The sequence below is a fragment of the Capricornis sumatraensis genome, chromosome 2 (assembly GCF_032405125.1).
Source record: "Capricornis sumatraensis isolate serow.1 chromosome 2, serow.2, whole genome shotgun sequence".
Taxonomy (NCBI): Eukaryota; Metazoa; Chordata; class Mammalia; order Artiodactyla; family Bovidae; genus Capricornis; species Capricornis sumatraensis.
Window position 1 is genome coordinate 81,462,987 of NC_091070.1, and position 23,209 is coordinate 81,486,195.

The window sequence follows — 23,209 nt, forward strand, 5'->3', positions numbered from 1 at the left end:
CAACATAATATTTGTACAATTCAGCTAAAGTGAACAGATTTTACTGTCCACAAACTATAGTATTTCAAAAGAGGTCAATACCATCAGATTTTTGAAGTCACTCACATAAAAAATACTACCATCTTTCCAAAGAAGCAAATTTCAGGCCTAAAATATGTTTCATCCTGTATTTCTTGGCTATAATTAACTAAACAGTATTGACTTCTTAATATAACAACAACCTGCAAATCTAAGGAGCAAGTAACAAAAATAAGCTTCTGAAATGTCCCCAGAGGGAAAAACCCTCAGTTTCATCTCAAAACTTCCAACTAGATAAATCTATTATTAAAATTGCCATTCTCACTTAATAATCTACCCTCTAAACAAAGTCAAGCATATTCAAACCTATACTCCCTACTTTAAATATATGGGGGATTTAGAGTATGCAGGGATTTTTCCAGATGCAGAAGAGGGTAGTTTATAATCAAACTACTTAGGGAAAATACAACTGCTCTATTCTAAATACTAATCTGACAGCATATTTAAGGATCTAGGACTTTAATGAACATTTCTGGTGGAGAAATCTTCAATTTTTGAAGAAGAATGCTTAAATAACCGAAAATTTTGTAAAAAATAAAAAAGCAACCACTTTCTGATATTATAGTAAGGTTTTCTTAAGTGCCATAAGGTATGTTTATCATGCTGGTTTCAGAGATGTAGAAATGCTAATTTCAAAACTGCATTCCCCAAAGATGTGGGTATTTGTTTTATGCAACAGGACTGTTTTATTGCCAGTGCTTTCTGGGAGACAGAAATGTACACATGTTTTAATCTTTTAGGGTAGAGCAGGGTATCAGTGTTATAGAATCATGTGCTGGCTGTCATTTAAGCACTCCTTATTCTATAACTCCTTATAAGGAGTTATAACTAACTAACTGCAAAGTTGTAACTAACTCTGGTCAAACAACTCAATATTCTTTAAAGCATCAGCATCATATGTGAAAGACAACAATAAAAATAAACAGCCCATGAACAACACTATTATTCACTACTCAAAGCCACTTCCTATTCAGATAGAACATAAGATTGGATGTTTATACAATTTCCTACAAAAACTTGGCTGGGTACACAGTTTGGATCCAAATGCTTACCATTTAGGGACAGAAAAGAAGGGTCTTCAAGTTTATTTGCATTTGTAAGACATTCCTCTAGGGTTTAAGACGTGCTTTATGTCATAAAGATACTGAACTTTGAAACTAATATCATGACCAATGAATTCAATTAATAAACCCACCAAAACCAAGGATATTCATGTTACCCTTAAGCTTCCATTTCTCAGGAATCAAGTCTTTTAGTAAATCATATTTTGGAAGTTTAACATGTTAAAAACGTTAAATTTGTTAAGCCTAGTTCAGTAACATAATAAAGTTACTCGTTTACTCTGACTCGATACTGCCCTAAAGAATAACTCCTTAACAGTTAAATTCCTGGAGATTTCAAGGGGCAGAAATATAGCCTAGTTAAAAAAAAAAAAAGGCTAGATGCAATAAACTCTGTATTGGTACAGTAGAAGGCAGCCAAGATTTTACATGAAAGATATCATCAAACCCCGGGGTAGAAACCTGATTAAGCAACCACTACTTTTCTGATGAAAGGAAACTAAAGAAGAGTATTACACATACTACAGTAAAGCACTCAATAAAACAAACTCAAACAGTAAAACAAAGGAAAATTATCAATAGGCAATCATTCTGAAAACAAAAAGCAAACTAATCAAATAAAAGGGAAAACAAGGCCCTTCAGTAGGTAAACTTACTGCCTTTGAAGTTGATACACCTATTCTTATCAGTTTCAATACCAAGGGTTTACTGAAGGAAGATACCAACCTTTGTGTTGGCTGCAATCCAATTAGAGGTTTCACTGTCATCATCACACTTTTTAATCCACTTCTTCAACCACTGTTTGAAAACAAGAACTGTTAAAGCACAACAGAAGACTTAAGGACAGCAAATTACATCAACATAATATAGTCAAGCTTAAATGTAAAAACCAAAGGATAGGATTATCACTGGATTTACTTCCTTTTAAACCAAGAAATTCTGTGATTCTCATTTACAGTCCAGGTACATTAAAAAAAAAAAAAAATCAACCAAAGGAGGACTTTCTCTGGCTGCAGGTAAGTGAGGAACCTAGAAGTCAACAAGTAGCCCAGCTGCAAGGTATGTCATTCCCCTGAGCTAATTATAAAGCTTTCCAAGGGAAGTAACTTAACTTTCATTACCCTGATAATCAGATGACTTTATTCCTAGGGAATGTTCCCTGAATATTTGCAAAGATCACCTGAAATAAAAAGGACAAAATACCACGTTCCAACTACTAATGAATAAATAACAAAATGTGGGCTGTGACTTAAAGTCATCAAGTCTTAGAAGTACTCTACTACCTTATTTAAAAATGAAAATGCCAGGCAAACTCACCTTACATTTAACAGGGTCATGCCAATTTTCTCCACAGTTAAAGCTGTTAAGTGACACAAGAGTTAAAAGAATTAAGTCCTACCTACTGTGAGTAAACAAACAAACAACTTCATGCTTTACAGTACCTCAGTACTTTCACCAGTTTCTAGTGACTCGCTAATACAAGGACAGGAACCATGTCTATTTTACTCTGAAGTCATTTGTTTAGCATGTAGTACTAGGGCCAGCACATACTGTTTGTGCGTGAAATGAAGAAATGACCTGAAGGATGAAGACATTTTATCATGACAATTACAGAATAAATGACTATCTAAATAGCTAGCTAACTGCTGTGTGCTGTGTGCTTAGTCACTCAGTCATGTCCCACTCTTTGCGACCCCACGGACTGAAGCCCACCAGGCTCCTCTGTCCATGGGGATTCTTCAGGCTAGAATACTGGAGTAGGTTGCCATGCCCTTCTCCAGAACAAACTGTTAAGACAATACAATCAGTTTAGTTAGAGTTGTATTTTCTGATAGTTTTTAATATGTGTAATTCTCTGCTGCAACCACTGTCTAACTGAACTAAAATGAAATCATGTTCAATAATCTGAACTTAAATTTCAACCAATGCTTCATAGGCATATATTAAATATTTAACATTCCAAATGAAGAGTTAGTCTGATTTCGTATGGTAATTTTATACTTTAGTACTAATGCACAGTAAGCAATATGTGGGAAACAAACAGGTCACACATTTTTGCAAGATCCAAACAAATGAACCTCAGCCTAGTAAAGTGTACCATATAAGGTATAAAACAAAAGATGATGACTACCTACTTGGCTATATTAACTGGTAATTCTTTTCTGCTTTCTAAGAGCATGGTATATGTATTTGTTTAAAAAGTATAAATTAAGAATAAACACTGCCCTCATGGCTCAGATGGTAAAGAGTCTGCCTGCAATGCTGGAGACCCTGGTTCTATCCCTGAATCAGCAAGATCCCCTGGAGAAGAAAATGGCAACCCCCTCCAGTATTCTTGCCTTAAAATCCCATAGACAGAGGAGCATGGCAGGCTAAAGTACATGGGGTCGCAAAGAATCAGACACGACTGAGTGACCAACACTACTACTAATAAAAACAAATGTTTGTGAAAAAAAAATAACAGTGGAATGGCTGATTAATTAGTTAATCAAGTACTTTGGGAATGCCAAAAACCCTTTGCAAATTAGAAGAATAAAGTGCTCTCACTTTAAATGAAGCCAGGATAATGGTTACTTTTAGAAAAGAAGACGGGAAATGGAAAAGAGAAGGGAACATCAAAAAGCTTCAAATATATTTTTCATGTTTTATTTCTTGACAAAAACAAACTGATTTTCATTAAGGTGGGTTGTAACTTTCTAAGTATTTAAGTATTGCTCTTATTCTCTATACTAAATCTGAAATACTTCATACACAAAATATATTTGAAAGCAGGGAAGGAATTAGACTCCACACTGTCTACAGAGTAAATTCTGAAATGATAATGTATAACCTTTACCAAAATACCATGTATTTTACACAAACTTAATCACTGTGAGTTTACCTATTCTTTTGGGAAATATTTAGTATTAATGATGCTAAGACTAAATCTATTGCTGTTTGGAGGGAAAAAAGAATGATACAGAGCAAATTCCCTAGAGTGCCAGTGGTTAGGACTCCATCCTCTCACCGCCAAGGGCCTGGGTTCAAACCCTGGTCAGGGAACCAGGATCCCACAAAATGCGTACCCATGACCAAAACAGAAACAAAACAACAAAAAAAGAATGATATAGAAAATCAATAAAATGTGTATTTGCTAGCTATAGAGCCCCTTGGCTTGAACAGCTTCTCATTCCTAAAAGATCCATAAAGGAATGGTCTCTAATGTATGGTAATGGAAATTCCCTGCTAAGTTGAACCTAGAATTCAAAGATTATGCTACTTCAAGAATCCAGGTTACCAAGAAAGCTGTGGCCAGAAGCCCCAGAGAAAACTCTTAGTTAAAAAAGATTTAATCACCAACTAAAAGATTTAATCAACATCTAATCAACCAACTTTTATCTTTCCAAATTTATCTACATATTTTTTAGGACCAAGATTAAACTCCTCAGAACAAAGGAAATTAAAAACACCTAACTCTGTATTTCCTAAGAGATAATCTGAAAACAAATCATGAGCCATAAGGAAACAAAAAACAATGTGACAAAACAAGCAGTTAATCAGAAATGAGAACTAAGTTCTTATCCCAGATCTTTAGGTTTGCTCCTATGTCATGTGCCAATGCAGGATACAAGGAGAAGTGATTATAGCTGCATTTTTTTTCCCATAAGAAAATAAATCCAAAACTACAGCAACATAGAAAGAGAAAAAATTATCTTAAGATATGAGACTTTTTAAGCTAAGTTTTATTTAAAAGAAATATATGCTATTTAAAATCAGTTATCACCAACCTACCTGAGGTAAAGAAAATTTTTTATTTCACTACCAAAAAAAATAGAAAAGCTATGTGTACTACTCCAATTTAGGAAATCACCTGCTTACCAAAACTGGCGGCCACATTTGCAGCGGACAGGTTTAGCATCAGGATATTGAACTTTAACAACGTGGTGGCAGTCTGGGGCAGGACACCACTTTAACAGTCGATTGCACTGAAATACAAGTTAGAAAATTTTTAAATGACAGCAAAGTAAATCATGATGCAAGATTTCCCAGGACACCATGTTATGTATACTACTTCCTCACTATCATAAAGTGCAGATGGTGTCACAAGCATATAAAACCCTGCTATCAAAAGTCTTTTACAGCAATGCTTTTGGATGTCCTGCTTTTCTAAGATTATAGATCACTTCAATAACTGGAATTATAAACTATCTCTTGTTCTATCTTCAAAACCCCACTGAGAAACTTTAAAATAAATGATCATCATTATGTGATCATTAACAAACATCAATTTGTGTATCGTTCTATTTCAGGGCAATTTTATAAGATGCAAAAAAATAAAATAATGCTTCTACTCAGGGAAGGAATTCATATGCTACATGAAACAAACTAAAGAATACACATGGAATTTCTCTCTTTAACCATAGAAAGTTCTTCTAAAAACAAAAACCAGTTCCTAAGCCACAGCAATGGTTGCATTTTAGTTCTTCAAAAGAAATATAACTTTTGATATATTTTTATCATGGGACAGAACATTGCTCAAGGAACACTCCATCAGAATTCAAGTTTATTGACCATTTTAAAAAATGTACAATTCTTTAAAACTGCTATTTCTAGAAGACCTTCAGTTTAACTGCTAATAAAAATTAAAATTACTTTCTAGAAGTGAAATACCAAGTTACACTCATGCTCTTACACTGGGGCTGGCAAACTTTCACATGGAGCCTGACAGATATATTTGGCTTCATGGGCCATTCTTTAGCAAATACTCAACTCTGTCACTGCAGCAAAAAAAGCAGTCACAGACTACATGGGCGTGTTCAAATAAACCTTTATTTACAAAAAGCAGGCTGGCCGTGGTTTGACAATTTCTTTTCTGTTAAGCCATATTTGATACAACAAACAAAAACCACAAGACAATTTGTTTTTAACAAAGTTTACTCATAATGGAAGGAAGGTAAGACAAGCAGAGATATAGCAGGGCTACTGTATCAAACATGATTAAACATGACATCACTAAGAATCAGCTACAGTTCTCTGCTAAGGATAAAGACTATAAAAATAATTTTATCAAAGCTTAAGATCTATGAAAAGACATCTATTTATTGATTTGTCAGATTCTTTTGAGAATAAAAGTATTTTGGTATGCTTCATAAAAAGACAATAACTGAAGTTATCACAAAGGTGTTTCTTATGTAAGACAAACTGACTACTTCTATTAATAAACAGAATTTCTTTCATTTGAAGAATGAAAACATGAGAAATCACTTACCTCTACAAAGCTATTTGTTATTAAATGCTGATACTTTAATTTAACTTTTGAATCTGTGATCAGGCGCCTGAAAGTGAGAATAAAAAGTTTATTAGGAGGTTTTCAGCTAAGGGTATTTTCCACATTCATAAAATAAAATTTCAATGCTCTGGTATGAAAACTGCTTTAAATTCAAAATACTAAAACATATATAAACTGTCAACATATATAACTGTAGGAATCAAACCAATAATCTCAAAGTTTCTAAATAGTGTTATTTTGGTAGATGTTCCCTCCTGGTTCTTATACTCTAAACATTCTATTTTTACCCAACTGGTATTTGTGTTATAGTCTAATGACTTACCAACTATCGCCAAATTTAGGCCCCTTTCAGAGTCTTCTGACTCTCATATCTTGCCTTAAGACAGCAATTCTTGGCCACCTTTCCTAAGATCTCCTCCCCTAAAATCAGTGTTTGAAATAAAACAATCTTGACAGGAATGTTCAGAGATGGATATAGGTTTTGCCACATATAATTCTGATGGCCGCCTGCTTTTGAAATCTTTCAGTAATTTATTAGAAATGCTTACTAATTGCAACATGGCTTTCCTTATTCACCTGCTGCTGCTGCTAAGTCGCTTTAGTCATGTACGACTCTGTGCGACCCCATAGACAGTAGCCCACCAGGCTCCCCCGTCCCTGGGATTCTCCAGGCAAGAAAACTGAAGTGGGTTGCCATTTCCTTCTCCAATGCATGAAAGTGAAAAGTGAAAATGAAGTCGCTCAGCTGCGTCTGACTCCTAGCGAACCCATGGACTGCAGCCCACCAGGCTCCTCTGCCTATGGGATTTTCTAGGCAAGAGTACTGGAGTGGGTTGCCATTTCCTTTGGAAATGGGTATTATAGGAAAACAGTATTAAAGCAGAGAGAGTAACCACGAAAGAAGCTATTAAGAACAGTATCAAAAAAATGTAAAGTGCAATCTCATCTTGAGTTTCTTATACCACTCACTTCTCTTATCTCATTCCCCTTCCAAAAGATCCCCACTCAGTCCTGTGCACTCATCAGTGTACTCCTCTCACATCTCTGTTCTTTCAAAATAGTAAGCCCCACCCTTCCTCAGGGCTTCCCTGATGGCTGAGACAGTAAAGAAACTGCCTGCAAGGGGGGAGACCTCAGTTCAATCCTTGGGTTGGGAAGATCCCATGGAGGAGGGCATGGCAACCCACTTCAGTATTCTTGTCTGGAGAACCTCCATGGACAGAGGAGCCTGGGGGGCTACAGTCCAGGGGGTTGCAAAGAGACAGACATAGCAACAACTAAGCACAACACACCGAAGGTCAGGGGAGGCGGCTGAGAAGAGCAACCCCACATTCAAGGAGCGACAGCTGCGCGGGCACAGGAGGGCCAAGAGAAGATACCCCACGTCCAAGGTAAGAGAAACCCAAGTAAGACGGTAGGTGTTGCAAGAGGGCATCAGAAGGCAGATACACTGAAACCATAATCACAGAAAACTAGCCAATCTGATCAAACAGACCACAGCCTTGTCTAACTCAATGAAACTAAGCCATGCAGTGTGGGGCCACCCAAGATGGATGGGTCATGGTGGAGAGGTTGACAGAATGTGGTCCACTGGAGAAGGGAATGGCAAACCACTGAAGTATTCTTGCCTTGAGAATACCATGAACAGTATGAAAAGGCAAAATGACAGGATACTGAAAAGGGAACTTCCCGGGTCGGTAGGTACCCAATATGCTACTGGAGATCAGTGGAGAAATAACTCCAGAAAGAATGAAGGGATGGAGCCAAAGCAATATCCAGCTGTGGATGTGACTGGTGATAGAAGCAAGGTCCAATGCTGTGAAGAGCAATATTGCATAGGAACCTGGAATGTCAGGTCCATGAATCAGGGCAAATCGGAAGTGGTCAAACAGGAGATGGCAAGAGTGAACGTCGACATTCTAGGAATCAGCGAACTAAAATAGACTGGAATGGGTGAATTTAACTCAGATGAACATTATATCTACTACTGAGGGCAGGAATCCCTTAGAAGAAATGGAGTAGCCACCACGGTCAACAAAAGATTCCGAAATGCTGTACTTGGATGCAATCTCAAAAAGAAAAGAATGATCTCTGTTCATTTCCAAGGCAAACCATTCAATATCACAGTAATCCAAGCCTATGCCCAAACCAGTAACACTGAAGAAGCTGAAGTTGAATGGTTCTATGAAGAACTAACACCCAAAAAAGATGTCCTTTTCATTATAGGGGACTGGATGCAAAAGTAGGAAGTCAAGAAACACCTGGAGTAATAGGCAAATTTGGCCTTGGAGGACGGAATGAAGCAGGGCAAAGTCTAATAGAGTTTTGCCAAGAGAAGGCACTGGTCATAGCAAACACCCTCTTCCAACAACACAAGAAAAGATTCTACACATGGACATCACCAGATGGTCAACACCGAAATCAGATTGATTATATTCTTTGCAGCATAAGATGGAGAAGCTCTATACAGTCAGCAAAAACAAGACCAGGAGCTGACTGTGGCTCAGATCATGAACTCCTTATTATCAAATTCAGACTCAAATTGAAGAAAGTGGGGAAAACCACTAGACCATTCAGGTATGACCTAAATCAAATCCCTTATGATTATACAGTGGAAGTGAGAAATAGATTTAAGGGCCTAGATCTGATAGATAAGAGTGCCCGATGAACTATGGGCGGAGGTTCGTGATATTGTACAGCAGACAGGGATCAAGACCGTCCCCATGGAAAGAAATGCAAAAAAGCAAAATGGCTGTCTGAGGAGGCCTTACAAATAGCTGTGAACAGAAGAGAAGCGAAAAGGAAAGATAGAAGCATCTGAATGCAGAGTTCCAAAGAATAGCAAGAAGAGATAAGAAAGCCTTCCTCAGTGATCATTGCAAAGAAATAGAGGAAAACAATAGGGTGGGAAAGACTAGAGATCTCGTCAAGAAAATTAGAGATACCAAGGAAACATTTCATGCAAAGATGGGCTTGATAAAGGACAGAAATGGTATGGACCTAACAGAAGCAGAAGATATTAAGAAGAGGTGGCAAGAATACACAGAAGAACTGTACAAAAGAGAGCTTCACGACCCAGATAATCATGATGGTGTGATTACTCACCTAGAGCCAGACATTCTGGAATGTGAAGTCAAGTGGGCCTTAGAAAGCATCACTACGAACAAAGCTAGTGGAGGTGATGGAATTCCAGTTGAGCTATTTCAAAGCCTGAAAGATGATGCTGTGAAAGTGCTACACTCAATATGCCAGCAAATTTGGAAAACTCAGCAGTGGCCACAAGACTGGAAAAGGTCAGTTTTCATTCCAATTCCAAAGAAAGGCAATGCCAAAGAATGCTCCAACTACTGCACAATTGCACTCATCTCACATGCTAGTAAAGTAATGCTCAAAATTCTCCAAGCCAGGCTTCAGCAATATGTGAACCATGAACTTCCAGATGTTCAAGCTGGTTTTAGAAAAGACGGAGGCACCAGAGATCAAATTGCCAACATCTGTTGGATCATCGAAAAAGCAAGAGAGTTCCAGACAAACATCTACTTCTGTTTTATTGACTATGCCAAAGCCTTTGACTGTGTGGATCACAATAAACTGTGGAAAATTCTGAAAGAGATGGGAATACCAGACCACCTGACCTGCCTCTTGAGAAACCTATATGCAGGTCAGGAAGTAACAGTTAGAACTGGACATGGAACAACAGACTAGTTCCAAATAGGAAAAGGAGTACGTCAAGGCTGTATATTGTCACCCTGCTTATTTAACTTCTATGCAGAGTACATCATGAGAAACGCTGGGCTGGATGAAGCACAAGCTGGAATCAAGATTGCTGGGAGAAATATCAATAACCTCAGATATGCAGATGATACCACCCTTATGGCAGAAAATGAAGATGACCTAAAAAGCCTCTTGATGAAAGTGAAAGATGAGAGTGAAAAAATTGGCTTAAAACTCAACATTCAGAAAACAAAGATCATGGCATCTGGTCCCATCACTTCATGGGAAATAGATGGGGAAACAGTGGAAACAGTGTCAGACTATTTTGGGGGGCTCCAAAACCACTGCAGATGGTGACTGCAGCCATGAAATTAAAAGACACTTACTCCTTGGAAGGAAAGTTATAACCAACCTAGATAGCATATTCAAAAGCAGAGACATTACTTTGCCAACAAAGGTCCATCTAGTCAAGGCTATGGTTTTTCCCGTAGTCATGTATGGATGTGAGAGTTGGACTGTGAAGAAAGCTGAGCACTGAAGAATTGATACTTTTGAACTGTGGTGTTGGAGAAGACTCTTGAGAGTCCTTTGGACTGCAAGGAGATCCAACCAGTCCATCCTAAACGAGATCAGTCCTGGGTGTTCATTGGAAGGACTGATGTTGAAGCTGAAACTCCAATACTTTGGCCACCTCATGTGAAGTGTTGACTCTTTGGAAAAGACCCTGATGCTGGGAGGGATTGGGGGCAGGAGGAGAAGGGGAAGACAGAGGATGAGATGGCTGGATGGCATCACCAACTCGATGGACATGAGTTTGAACTCCGTGAGTTGGTGATGGACAGGGAGGCCTGGCATGCTGTGATTTATGGGATCGCAAAGAGTCATCCCCAACTGAGCTACTGAACACAGCACACCCTTCCTCAAAGGCTTCTGCTTGCGGATACCTCCCTTGGAAAGCAAACAAAAGATTATCCTAGTGGGGCTCTGAGGTGGGACAGCCTAGGTTAGAATACTGGCTTCTCAACTTATGAACTGAGGGTAAGTCCTTTGACTTCCACTTTTCAGAGTCACTAAGTCATGTCCAGCCCTTTGATACCCATGGGATTATCCAGGCAAGAATACTGGAGTGGGCTGCCATTTCCTTCTCCAGAGGATCTTCCCAACCCAGGGATCGAATCCGAATCTCTTGCTTGACAGATGGACTTTTACCACTGAGCTACCTAGGAAGCCCCATTTTTCAGTTTACTCACCTGTAAAATGGATAGCAGAAATAGAGCTGGAAGACTAGCACAGTGCCTGGCAAATAGTAAGCACTCAATAAATATCAGATGAAGCTGAATTCATCACCATCATTATTATTTCACTCAGTTAAGATGTACTGTTACTCACTCAAGGAGGCCCTTCCTGACAATTCATACCAGTCTAGAATATAGACCATTCCCCTTCAGTTCTCATGGCAAATTATACACTTCTTTACAGAATGTGTCATAATTTCCACAGACAGCTATCATATAATCATTCTTTAATATATGCCTCCCTAATTCCCTATTCTCAACCAAACAATAAGCTCCATGAAAGGATCTCTTATGTCCAATACAATGCCTGGCCTGTGGAAAGTATTTAGTAAGTACTTTTCAAATGAGTAAACCTTCAGATTTTGCACATGTTGAAACTGAGGGATAAAAGTAATTAGTGCACAATGCCGTTCCTCAAAAAGCCAAACACAAAATTACCATATGACTCAACAATTAATTCCACTTGAAGGTATATACATTCAAGAGAATTAAAAACAGGTGTTCAATAAAAACCTTGCACACAAATATTCAAATAGTAAAAAAGATTTCTACAAAAAGCAAAAATAACTCAAATGTCCAAGAACTGACGGAGAAATAAAATATGAAATATCCGTATAATGGAACATTATTTAGCCATAAAAAGGAATGATGTCCTTATACATGCTACAACATGAATGAACTTTGAAAACATTATGTTAAGGGAAGGAAGCCATTCACAAAAGGTCATATACTGTATGACTCCATTTAAATGAAACGTCCAGAGTAAGCGAATCCATGCAGACAGCAAAGGTGAGTGGTTGTCAGAGTCTAGGGAGAGGAGGGAATCAAGAATATCTGTTTAGTGGATATGGGATTTCTTTTGGGGGTGATGAAAATGTTCTGGAATTAGACAGTGGTGATGGTTACACAACATCACATAAGTATTCAAAAAGCCACAGAACTGCGTACTTTAGTTTAAAAGATGAATGTTATGTTATGAGAAGTTTACACCATTTAAAAAACAATGGGACATCCCCAGTGGTCCAGTGGCTAAGTAGGTTGGGATTGTTTCCAATGGAGGCGACACAGGTTTGATCCCTGGTTAGGGAACTAGATCCCACGTGCTGCAACTAAGACCAAGCACAGCCAAATAACTAAATGAATATTTTTTAAAATATGAAAAAATAATTAAGGGGCTTCCCTGGTGGTCCAGTGGTTAAGAATCAGCCTTCAACGCGGGGGACGATCCCTGGTAAGGGAACTAAGATCCCACATGCCATGGAGCAACTAAGCCTGTGCCACACACAACTAGAGAGTCCAAGTGCCACAGAGAAAGATCCTGCATCACTGCAACGAAGAGCCCACGTGCCACAACTAAGATGCAGCCACATAAACAAACGTAAAAGATGTTTAATGTCAGAATATCTAATGTTGATTTACATTATTTATTTAACCAGGCATGATAAACAATAATCTTCTAACTACATCTCACTGCCCAAATGCCTCCCCAACTCTACACTATCCTTTTAACTACCTAGGTTATTTCTAAAATGCAAATCTCATCAGTCCTAATAACCTTTTATGACAAAACTCAAACTGTCAAACTCTTTACATCCTCATCTCTAGTAATCTGCTACTTTGTGCTTTAGCCATAACAGAATACATAAAAGAGAAGTTCATGGACTATTACTCTCCACACAAAATTTCTAATCCTTGTTATCTCTCCCTAAGATGCCCTAATTCTTTAGGTAATGTGTTTCTCTGTAACTGTACTTTATACATACATTTACACATAAAATGGGCTTCCCAGGTGGCAGTGGTGGTAAAGAACCTGCCTGCTAATGCAGGAGACACAACAGCCAGGGGTTCAATTCCTGGGTCAGGAAGATCCCCTGGAGAAGGGGATGGCAACCTATTCCAGTATTCTTGCCTGGGAAACCCTATGGACAGAGGAGCCTGGGGGGTACAGTCCACAGGATCGTAAAAAGTCGGACACAACTGAAACGATTTGGCAAACATGCATCCATCAAATGTAAACTATGTATTTATTATTAGGGACCTCTTGGGGAAAGGGAATGTATCTTAATTTGTTCTCTTGTGCATATGTGCTAATAAAACAGGCTCCCAGTAAATGTTTGTGGAATGAATGAAAAGATACAGTGACCTGTACTGATGAAAGAATACAAAGAATTAAAGTATCAGAGGACAAGATAAAGACAACTCGAAGGATGGTGGTACTTTAAGACCATACATGGTTAATGGAAATAAGATTTACTGAAAGACAAGCTGACAAGAGTAAATGGGTTGGGATTAATGAAGTGTAATCAGTGGCTTTATACACTGTGCTGGTTAGGTCAATTTATGGCTTCATTAGGTTAAGAATTTGCTCACTAAAACCCATGGCTGCTTTTACTCTTATTACTCTCAAATCCCAGTGCTTAAATGCAGACATACCTTTCTATACAGGCAATTATCCAGGACTAATTATAAAATTTGTCTGTGGATCATTCAGGCCCTCAATCTATTTACCTTCCTAGACTAAAATCAATTAGGCTGCCTGAGGTTATAAAAACAGCACTGACTCAGGAATTAAGCTACTCTGGATTTTATCCCATGTACAGGAGCTCATTATACCTCTTTCTTCAAGTTTCTTTCTCTCCTTCAAAAGGGAACCTTTCACAAGGCCAGTAGTTGGCCAACAGCCTCCAGCTGCAGTGCCTTTGAGATTCGTAGCAGTGTTCCAGATGAGGCCACACCCCCCTTGCTTAGCTCCCAGTGAGAGGCTAGGCTTGACACTGGTGCCAGGGCCTGGCCGCTTCTGCTGCCTGAAGCATTCCTCTGTGGGAAATCTATGCACTGGAGTTCCCAACAGGCCTGACAGAGACTCTCACAGCTGCACACAGTCTTAGTCTTCCTACTGAATCCTTCTTCCTTCTTTCTCAACAGGGGTCAGAACTGTATCATGTCTGTCTGCTCCTCCTATTCCTATTTATCCTACATAGATGCTATCCGTAATAAAGCGCCTTCTCTTTTAACTATGTGCCGGCTCTGCTTCTCAGAAGATCAACTGACACACTGACATAACCTATTCTCCAACTGCAAAGGTCGCTGAAATCTAGCTATCATGCATTGCCAACTTAACAAAATACTGACTGGGCATTTAACCAGGCTACAAACAGGCTTGTGTACTACAAAGGAACAGAAGTTAGAAAGTCTCTCCAGACTTCAAATGTTCACCTCCGGTGTGGTGTTGAGCAAAAATTAATTTGGCTTAAGCAACTAATATATATTCAACATGCAGAATCTATCAAAAGTACTTACATAACTGTGTTGTCATCCACTAAGATATCACAACCATGAGCAGGACACGAAATAGTCTGGAAAAGATCGAAATTTAAACTATGTCTTCATTCAACAAATATTTACTAAATGTTTACCACTGCCAGGAACTTTGCTAGGTTCTGAGGATAGCTTAACATTTATAGGACCTTAATAATTTCCTTTCTTTTAAAAGAAACCTGTACATGAATATTTGTCACTATAAAGCAACTAAAATTGCTAACCCAAACAACTGGTTTTTCAATATTAAATTTAACTGGCAAAGGCGTGAGATACAACAAAAGTTCTCAACAAGTTTAGCCGGATAAATACAAATGTTAATGCCTGCTAAGAAAACATTACCTGCACTGGATTTTTAACTGGAATATCATATTGTAAATAGGAAAAAAAAATCTCAATTATCTTTTAGTTGTTTTAACCTAGAAAAAAAGAGCCAAATATAATTCACAACCCAGAATGCTTTACCATTTGTATTTGTGTAACAGTCTAAACACTTAAAAGAAATTCAACAAAAACTCAAGAACAAACTGGCATCTTTACCTGTCCCATGCCTTCTTCCATTATTTTGGTAGTTAAATATTCACTCCAGCACTGCATACAAAACTTATGTCCACATTCAAGGCCAGTGAAATACTGCAACAAAAATAATATATGGACTTTCAAAAGAAATTATCAGAAGAATCACTATAGTGACTCAGTAAGAATCAATCAGATCATGTTTCTCATGGTGGCTAAAATGTCCAATTTGACAGGACTAAATGGGCTCCTGAAACGAATTTCTAAGGGGCAAAATCTATACACACAATTCATTAAACACAAAACAATGAGAGATGAATCTACATTAGATATTTATAATTTTTAGGAAAGGCACACAAGTTTGTACCAATAAGCATATGAAAAGATGCCCAATATCCTTAATCTTCAGGGAAAGGTAAATCAAAGCCACAAACACCACTTCACACCCACTAGGACAGTTATAATCAAAAAGACACAATAAAAGTGCTGACAAGGATATGGAGAAATCAGAACCCTCAAACACTGCTAGTGGGAATGTACAGGAATTTTGGAAAACATTGGCAGTTTCTCAAGAAATTTAAAGTTATTAACAAATGATTCAGCAACTCCACTGCTAGGTATATACCCACATAAAAATTTGTACACAAATGTTCACAGCAGCATTAGCTACAATAACTCCAAAGTGGAAACAAATCCAATGTCCATCAACTGATAAATAAGCAAAATGTGGAATATCCATGTAACAGAAAATTATTCCACCATAAAAAGCAGTAAAGCACATACTATAATGCGGACAAACATTGAAAACATGCTAAGTAAAATAAACCAATCACAAAACACCACGTGTTGTTTGATTTCACTTGTAGATTTATGGCTGCCTAAGGCTAACAAGCTTGAGGGGAATGGGAAGTGACTATACAAGGATAATGGTCTTTGAGGGATTATTAAAATGTTTGAAAATGAATTACGGTGATGGCAACACAACTCTGTGACTATGCTTAAGACCATTTTAAATAAGTTGTATGGTATGTGAATTACATCTCAATAAAGCTTCTACTTTATTATTATTTCTTGGCCATACTGCTTGCTTGGTTTGCAGGATCTTAGTTCCCCGACTAGGAATTGAACCCAGGCCCATAGCAGTGAAAGCACCACGTCTTAACCACTGGACTACCAGGGAGCTCCCAATGGTGTTATTTCTAAAATGTCACACGGATACCACACTTCACTGAGCTGCACTGGAATATACCTAACCTAGAAAATAAAACCTTATGGAAACCAAAATACTTCTTCAGAATAGTAGTAATACTTGAATAATAATAATAATATTAACATTTTGGCCTAATGTGATACTACTTATATGATCTGAAATACCTTCAATTGGATGGCTGGTTAAATTAACCTTATTATATTCTATAATGGGATATTAAAAGCAGGTACTTTAATATTAAGAGTGTAGAGGACTACATTTTCAAAAGACAAACATGGTTATCATATTTTACTTTAAAAATATTTTACTATATTTACTACCTAATTCTTTTTAAATTAATATAATATAGGCTATGCTGCTGCTGCTGCTGCTAAGTCACTTCAGTCGTGTCCGACTCTGTGAGACCCCAGAGATGGCAGCCCACCAGGCTCTCCCATCCCTGGGATTCTCCAGGCAAGAACACTGGAATGGGTTGCCATTTCCTTCTCCAATGCATGCAAGTGAAAAGTGAAAGGGAAGTCGCTCAGTCATATCCAACTCCTAGCGACCCCATGGACTGCAGCCTACACCAGGCTCCTCCGTCCACAGGATTTTCCAGGCAAGAGTACTAGAGTGGGGTGCCACTGCCTTCTCTGAATATAGGCCATAGTTAAAGACAATTATTTAACAATATGAGTTTATGTTTAAAAAAAAAAAAGTCTCCCTTATCTCCATCTTTCTCTACCTTGTCCTCTACTTCTCTACCCAGAAGTAATCACTATTTCCAATATATGGTAGAAGTATCACAAACTTTCTTCTGTAACTTGGTTTTCTTTATTATCTTTGCGATCAAATGAATGTGTATCAGGAAAAATTTATACAAGTGAAATTCTAACAGTATACATTTCGATTATTACAAAGAGGTTGTTGCAATTTACGGTATTGAAGAAAACCTTCTCACACCCATGCCTAAACACTTAAACTCCTTGATTTTTGCCAGTAACAGGTGAAAATGAACTACCAACAGTTTTGATTTTAATTTCTTCTTTTGAGTGAACCTTAAAAATCTGAAACAAGATTTAAGGCTGTATATTTTTCTGTGTATTTTCCTCACCTATTTTGCCAAATTTTCCTCTGGGCATTTTTTCTAAATGTTTTACTGTTTTGTTTTTACTTATTTAGAAAATTGACTGTTTAGAAGTGTAGAAAATATTTTCTCCCAGTTTCAATACATTTCACTACTGTGCAGAACCTCTTTATTCATATACAGCAAAATGTATCAGCTTTAGAATTCATGGACTCTAAATTAGTTTCTTCTTAAGTTAAAAAAAGTTGTGACAGACTTATGGACATGAGGGGAGGGGAGGAGAGGAAGAGATGTATGGAAAGAGTAACATGGAAACTTACATTACCATATGTAAAATAGACACCTAACAGGAATCTGCTGTATGGCTCAGGAAACTCAAACAGGGACTCTGTATCAATCTAGAGGGGTGGGATGGGGCAGAAGATGGGAGGGAGATTCAAATGGAAGGGGATATATGTATATCTGTGGCTGATTCATGTTGAAGTTTGACAGAAAACAACAAAATTCTGTAAAGCAATCATCCTTCAATAAAAAAAATAAATTAAAAGACATACAAAAGGGAAACTAGTTAAAAGATTATTTTGTTTCAATATGTGCAAATAAATTTTTAAACCTGGAAAAAAAAATTACAGTTGTGTTTTTTTGGGGGGGGGGGGGTACTGCACTGGGTCTTTGTCGCTGAGCACAGGCATCTCTAGCTGCAGCAAGCCAGGGCTACTCTCTAGTTGCAGTGCAAGGACTTTTCAGTGCGGTGGCTTCTCTTGTTGTGGAGCATAGGTTCTAGGGTGTGAGAGCTCCAGTAGTTACAGATCACAGGCTTAGTTGCCCCATGGCATGTGGAATCTTCCCAGACCAGGGATCAAATCCATGTCCCCTAAACTGGCAGGCAGATTCTTAACTTCTGGACCACCAGAATAATTTTGATATAAGGAGTAAGGCATAAATCTAAGTTTCCAGACGGCTATCGAGTTGTTCCAACACCATTTATTAAATAACCCTTCTTAAAGGAAATGCCGCCTCTGTTGTATATTAAATTCTCCACAAATATACTTGAATCTGGCTTCTCTGGTGGCTCACTGATAAAGAATCCGCCTGCCAATTCAAGAGATCCAAGTCTGATCCCTGGGTCACGAAGATTCCCTGGAGAAGGAAATGGTAACCCACTCCAGTTCTTGCCTGGGAAATCCCATGGACAGAGGAGCCTAGCAGGCTACAGTCCATGGGGTGGCAAAGAGTCGGACACGACTGAGCAACTAAACAGTACTTGACTCTATTCTGCTTTACTGTACTGCTGCCTATTTCTGAATTTGGTAAGACTAGCTTCCTCTCCACCCTCATCAATCTAGTCTTTGCTTTACTTCACTAATATTCTATCTTTCCAAATACCTGTCATTCATTTATCTCCCCTTTCCTTCATATAGGTCTTTCATATTTCTTGCCAAGTTTATTCCTAGCTCTTTTATTCATTTTGTGGCTCTTATTAAAGCGGCATTTTAAATTCTATAAGATTTTCTAATTAGCTGTTATTTGAAATATGCTTACAAAATTTCTGATGTTGCTTATGAGATATAAATGCAAATAAGATGCAATATTATAGCATACCAACTATATAAAATATGCTTGGAAAGTAGCTGGGAAAGAAAAAGTTCAGAGTCCTGATACTAGTTTTACAGACCAAATAACATGGAAAATATCAAGGTTAAAATATGTTACTATTCAGAGAGTGACAATGATTCTACCTGAGTCACAAAATAAGTGAAGATAAACATTTGGGAAATCAATACTCTCATCCAAAAACAAATGATCTGAGAAATAAAAAGAATCTATTCTTAATACTGCTCACAACAATGAAGGCGATCCGGCACTAACCTATTGTCAGATTACTAAAGGAGAGTATTTGATTTTTGATATTATAATGAGGGTGCATTCTATAAAGAACAAATATAATAAAGTCATTATCAATAATTCTAAAATGTTTTATTCATAACCTAAAAACAAAAACACACCCTCATGTGCTTTCCTCTTTTTTACAAAGACTGACAGATTAAAGGTCACAATGGTTACTCAGTGATCTCTATAGGTAATACCTCTGCTTTGGGGGACTTTTACACCAGGGCGCTTTTAAGATAACACAAAAAGACAAAAACAAAGGTTTTTTCCCCCTTTCCAATAACTTTTTAAATTAAACAGATAACAAGACTAAACAACATAAATTAGAAAAATAAATCACACAAACATGTTCAAAGGTAAAGCAAAAAGAGGGTGGCAACTCTCACAATCTTCAATTTTGCTTTTATCTATTTAATATACCTTATTCTTAGAAAGTATAAAATGATTTACTTCATAAAAAAGTTATGATAGCTCAAGCTATATTTCCTAGTAGAGCTAAATCTTATGCTTTGATTGAAAATAATATTATTACATAAAGTAACTGTTGCCAAGGCTAAGAAATTCCTGAACTGGACACAACACAAGTGGGTAGGGGGACAGAGGAGGAATCTCTGAACTTAAAAGAGTGTTCCAAAATCTCAGGAAATTGTTTTTAAAGAAGAGACCACCCAAAATAGCTCCAAAGTATCAAGTTTATAAACTAAGCTGTCAGAAGCATTTACTTAAAAACCTGTTTTCATGTGGCACTATATAAAGCAAAGTTGCTTTCTAGAAGGATAAAAGTATTGAAGATAAACAATAATAAAAGGCAAGTTATCAGTGTTTGAAGAATAGTGGAAATTGATACATGGGAGTTAGGTAAATAATGTAAGTAAAGTAACCATTCATCCGATTAATAAAGCCTGAATAAAGAATCTCAGGTGACACTCACTTGCAAAACTGATAAAATTATCCTTTATTAGCCCAAAAACTGAGAAAAGAAGTCCTAGTTTCACCGTGATTACTTTTTCCTAACACCTGGCACAGTTTCCATGACACTTTTAACTTACTTTCCAACCAATGTTGCTGTTTGCTTTCTTGCCCTGTCACTTACATGGCCAAACTTCCTTTGAAAGAGTCATTTATGTTTATTGCTTCTACTTCCTTTCCCACCTTCAAGTCAATGACTCTTTAGCTCATGTAGTTTGGTTTCCCGTCTTACCATAATACTTAAAATTACTTTTCAGGATCATCAGTCAACTTCTTGTTGCTAATTCCAAACTCACCTTTCAATTACTTTCTCTGAAGCTAGCACTGTTTACCACTCTTGGTATTGCATTTTCTTCCTCTGGTTTCTGTATTGCTATACTCCCTGTTGCCCTACCTACCACACCTTCAGAGGTTAATTCAAATGTCAATGTCAGTGGGAAGTCTCCCTGATCCAAAATTGGGTTAGGTGTCTCTCCAATATGTCCCCTCAGTACCATGCCCTACCAAAGCTCTTACCATTTTTCTATGTCATTTTACTTATTTGCCCAGTTGACCTGTAAATTATGCCTTTATTCTCCATTGTTTCTAACATTTAGAATAGTGCCGAGTCTGCTGAATAAATGAAGAGTGTTTCCTCCACTATCAGTTATAAGTATAGCACAATCCACACTGCAAATATCTACTTATGATTTTCAATTCTAATTTGTTCAGACTGTCAGACAATACCAAGGGCATTGAGAAAGTTATAGCGGTTATTTGTGAGCAGCTAGTTTCAGTACTTACATTTAAGGTTTACACTAAGAGGAGCTGGCTGTAAGAAAGCAGGAAGGGAAATGCCAAGGAATAAGGAAACCTCATATAATCCGGAACAAACTTTGAGTCTTAGTATTACCTCAAAGGACCATTTATAAACTACATACACTATACAAATGTCAACTGGCAAAGAGAATCTGTTAAAGAAAGATAATAAAATGGTCAAAACACAAAACTAATGTATTTTCAATAGTAGTGCTGATTATTCTTTTTAAATACTTAAGTTAGGATTGTGATTTAGGTAGAGGGAAATGAATATAGTTTCAGGCTGACAGAGATCTGAAACAATATTTTATTCAATTTATTTGAAAGGTTAAAAAAAACTGAGACTCAGGCAGATTAAATCATTTATTACCCAAAGCCAAAAAGCTAGTGTTACAGCTATGACTGAGAATATGGGGTACTTCCCCTGGCACTCCAGAGGTTAAAATTCCATGCTTCCACTGTCGGGGACAAGGATTTGATCCCTGGTCAGGAAAATAAGATCCTGCATGCCCCATGGTAAGGCCAAAAACTTTTTTTTAAATCTGAAAATAAATTAAGAATGACTTGAGAATCTGGAAATTCAATTTAGTATTTTAGCTACTGAAATTTTTTGACTGAAAATTTTAAATTTAATCAATCGATTTATTTTTTAGGCCATATCATGTGGCATATGCAAACTCAGTTCCCTGACCAGGGATCAAACCTGTGCCCCCTGCACTGGGAATGAGGAGTCCTGAGCACTGGGCCACCAGGGAAATGCTCCTACTAATTTTAACTCTGATTTTCCACCTCTCTAAGAGCATATAACTAACTTTCTTTAAAAAACTCTTCTAAGCGTTTGTGTGTGCGAACAAACTAATTTCCTTCAAATGAGAATGTTTAAAGGTACACATGTCAAATTCTAAGATTGATAACAAAAAAACCTTCAATATGTTAAAATATACAATACTGGCAACAAAGATCTGGTATATACTAATTACTAGGAAAAGCTGCCTAACTGTTACAGTAGAGAATATGAACAAGATGGTTATAATTGTTGTAGAATTAAATTAGCCTTAGATATCTTTAAACATCTTTAAGAGGTGAATTCTGAGTAACTAAATACATTTTTTTGGCCACAAATGTAATTTTCTTATGGTTACTAATAAAGTGCTTTCATAGGAAGATTGTGTTTATTTAAGCATAACACTTCTTCACTAGATAATTACAGTAAATCCTCTAAATACAATAGGTTTTAGGAGGGATACACGTACTAAAGAATCACTGTTGGAATGGATCTGTATGTGTGAAAATCTTTTAAGAAGAGTCCTGAAAGCTCTCTAGTTAAATAGCATTAAAGACATTTTATAAGTGTTTTGGATATTCTAAAAACTTAGTTTTAAATCTGTTTTAATTTGGATAAAAATAATTCTATTTGCTGCCTACCTATTACACAATTCTCCCATAGAGGTAAAGTAAAAAGATATAGGTGTGTAATAACAACTTGGACAAATTGCAGCTTTAAAAAGCAAATGGGGATGGGGAGGGGCTGAGAGACAAGCTCTCACTCTTTATTCTTAATATATGGATAGGTTACTGCTTTGCTACAATCCCAGACTCCCAGAACTGCCTTTGTTGAAATAATGAAAAGTCAATTTATCCTCTAAAGTAGAGAGTCAGCAGTGCTGGCCTTAAACTACCAGATACTCACCGAGTTAGGGTAGTTCAAGTAGCAGATCTGACAAGGCATATCCTGTGCTGATGACCTTGTATTCATCTGGCGTGTTCGAGACTTTTTACTTGGATTAATTACATGACACTCAGCAAAGAGCTTCTCCAGGTTTCCATCAAAGTACCTGCATTATTTAAACAGAAAGGATGAGAGCCCTGCAACAGCACACTGTTAGAGCTCTGAAAAACCTGATTTTCTACAGGGAAAAGCAATGAAGTGAACTAAACCAAGACCATATCCTTTCTTGCTCAGAGAAAATGTGTTGTATGGCTACAAACTGTAGCAAACAGAAGTATATGTATAGGTAAACACAT

At 37.3% G+C, this 23,209-nt stretch overlaps 1 protein-coding gene and 1 non-coding gene across 3 annotated transcripts in view; both read right to left on the reverse strand.

Annotated features, from left to right (window-relative positions):
• ARIH1 (ariadne RBR E3 ubiquitin protein ligase 1) overlaps positions 1-23,209 on the reverse strand; it is a 98,533-nt gene that overhangs the window by 12,550 nt on the left and 62,774 nt on the right. For both annotated transcript variants that reach the window (XM_068963391.1, XM_068963392.1), the window contains 7 exons: positions 22,875-23,019; positions 15,276-15,368; positions 14,718-14,773; positions 6,388-6,454; positions 4,998-5,104; positions 2,457-2,499; positions 1,866-1,937 (listed from right to left, as the gene is read on the reverse strand). In XM_068963391.1, coding sequence (XP_068819492.1) covers positions 1,866-1,937; positions 2,457-2,499; positions 4,998-5,104; positions 6,388-6,454; positions 14,718-14,773; positions 15,276-15,368; positions 22,875-23,019 — 583 coding nt within the window. The remainder of the gene's footprint in view (positions 1-1,865; positions 1,938-2,456; positions 2,500-4,997; positions 5,105-6,387; positions 6,455-14,717; positions 14,774-15,275; positions 15,369-22,874; positions 23,020-23,209) is intronic.
• TRNAE-UUC (transfer RNA glutamic acid (anticodon UUC)) lies at positions 16,359-16,431 on the reverse strand. The gene has a single exon. It is a non-coding gene; the product is annotated as a tRNA-Glu (tRNA).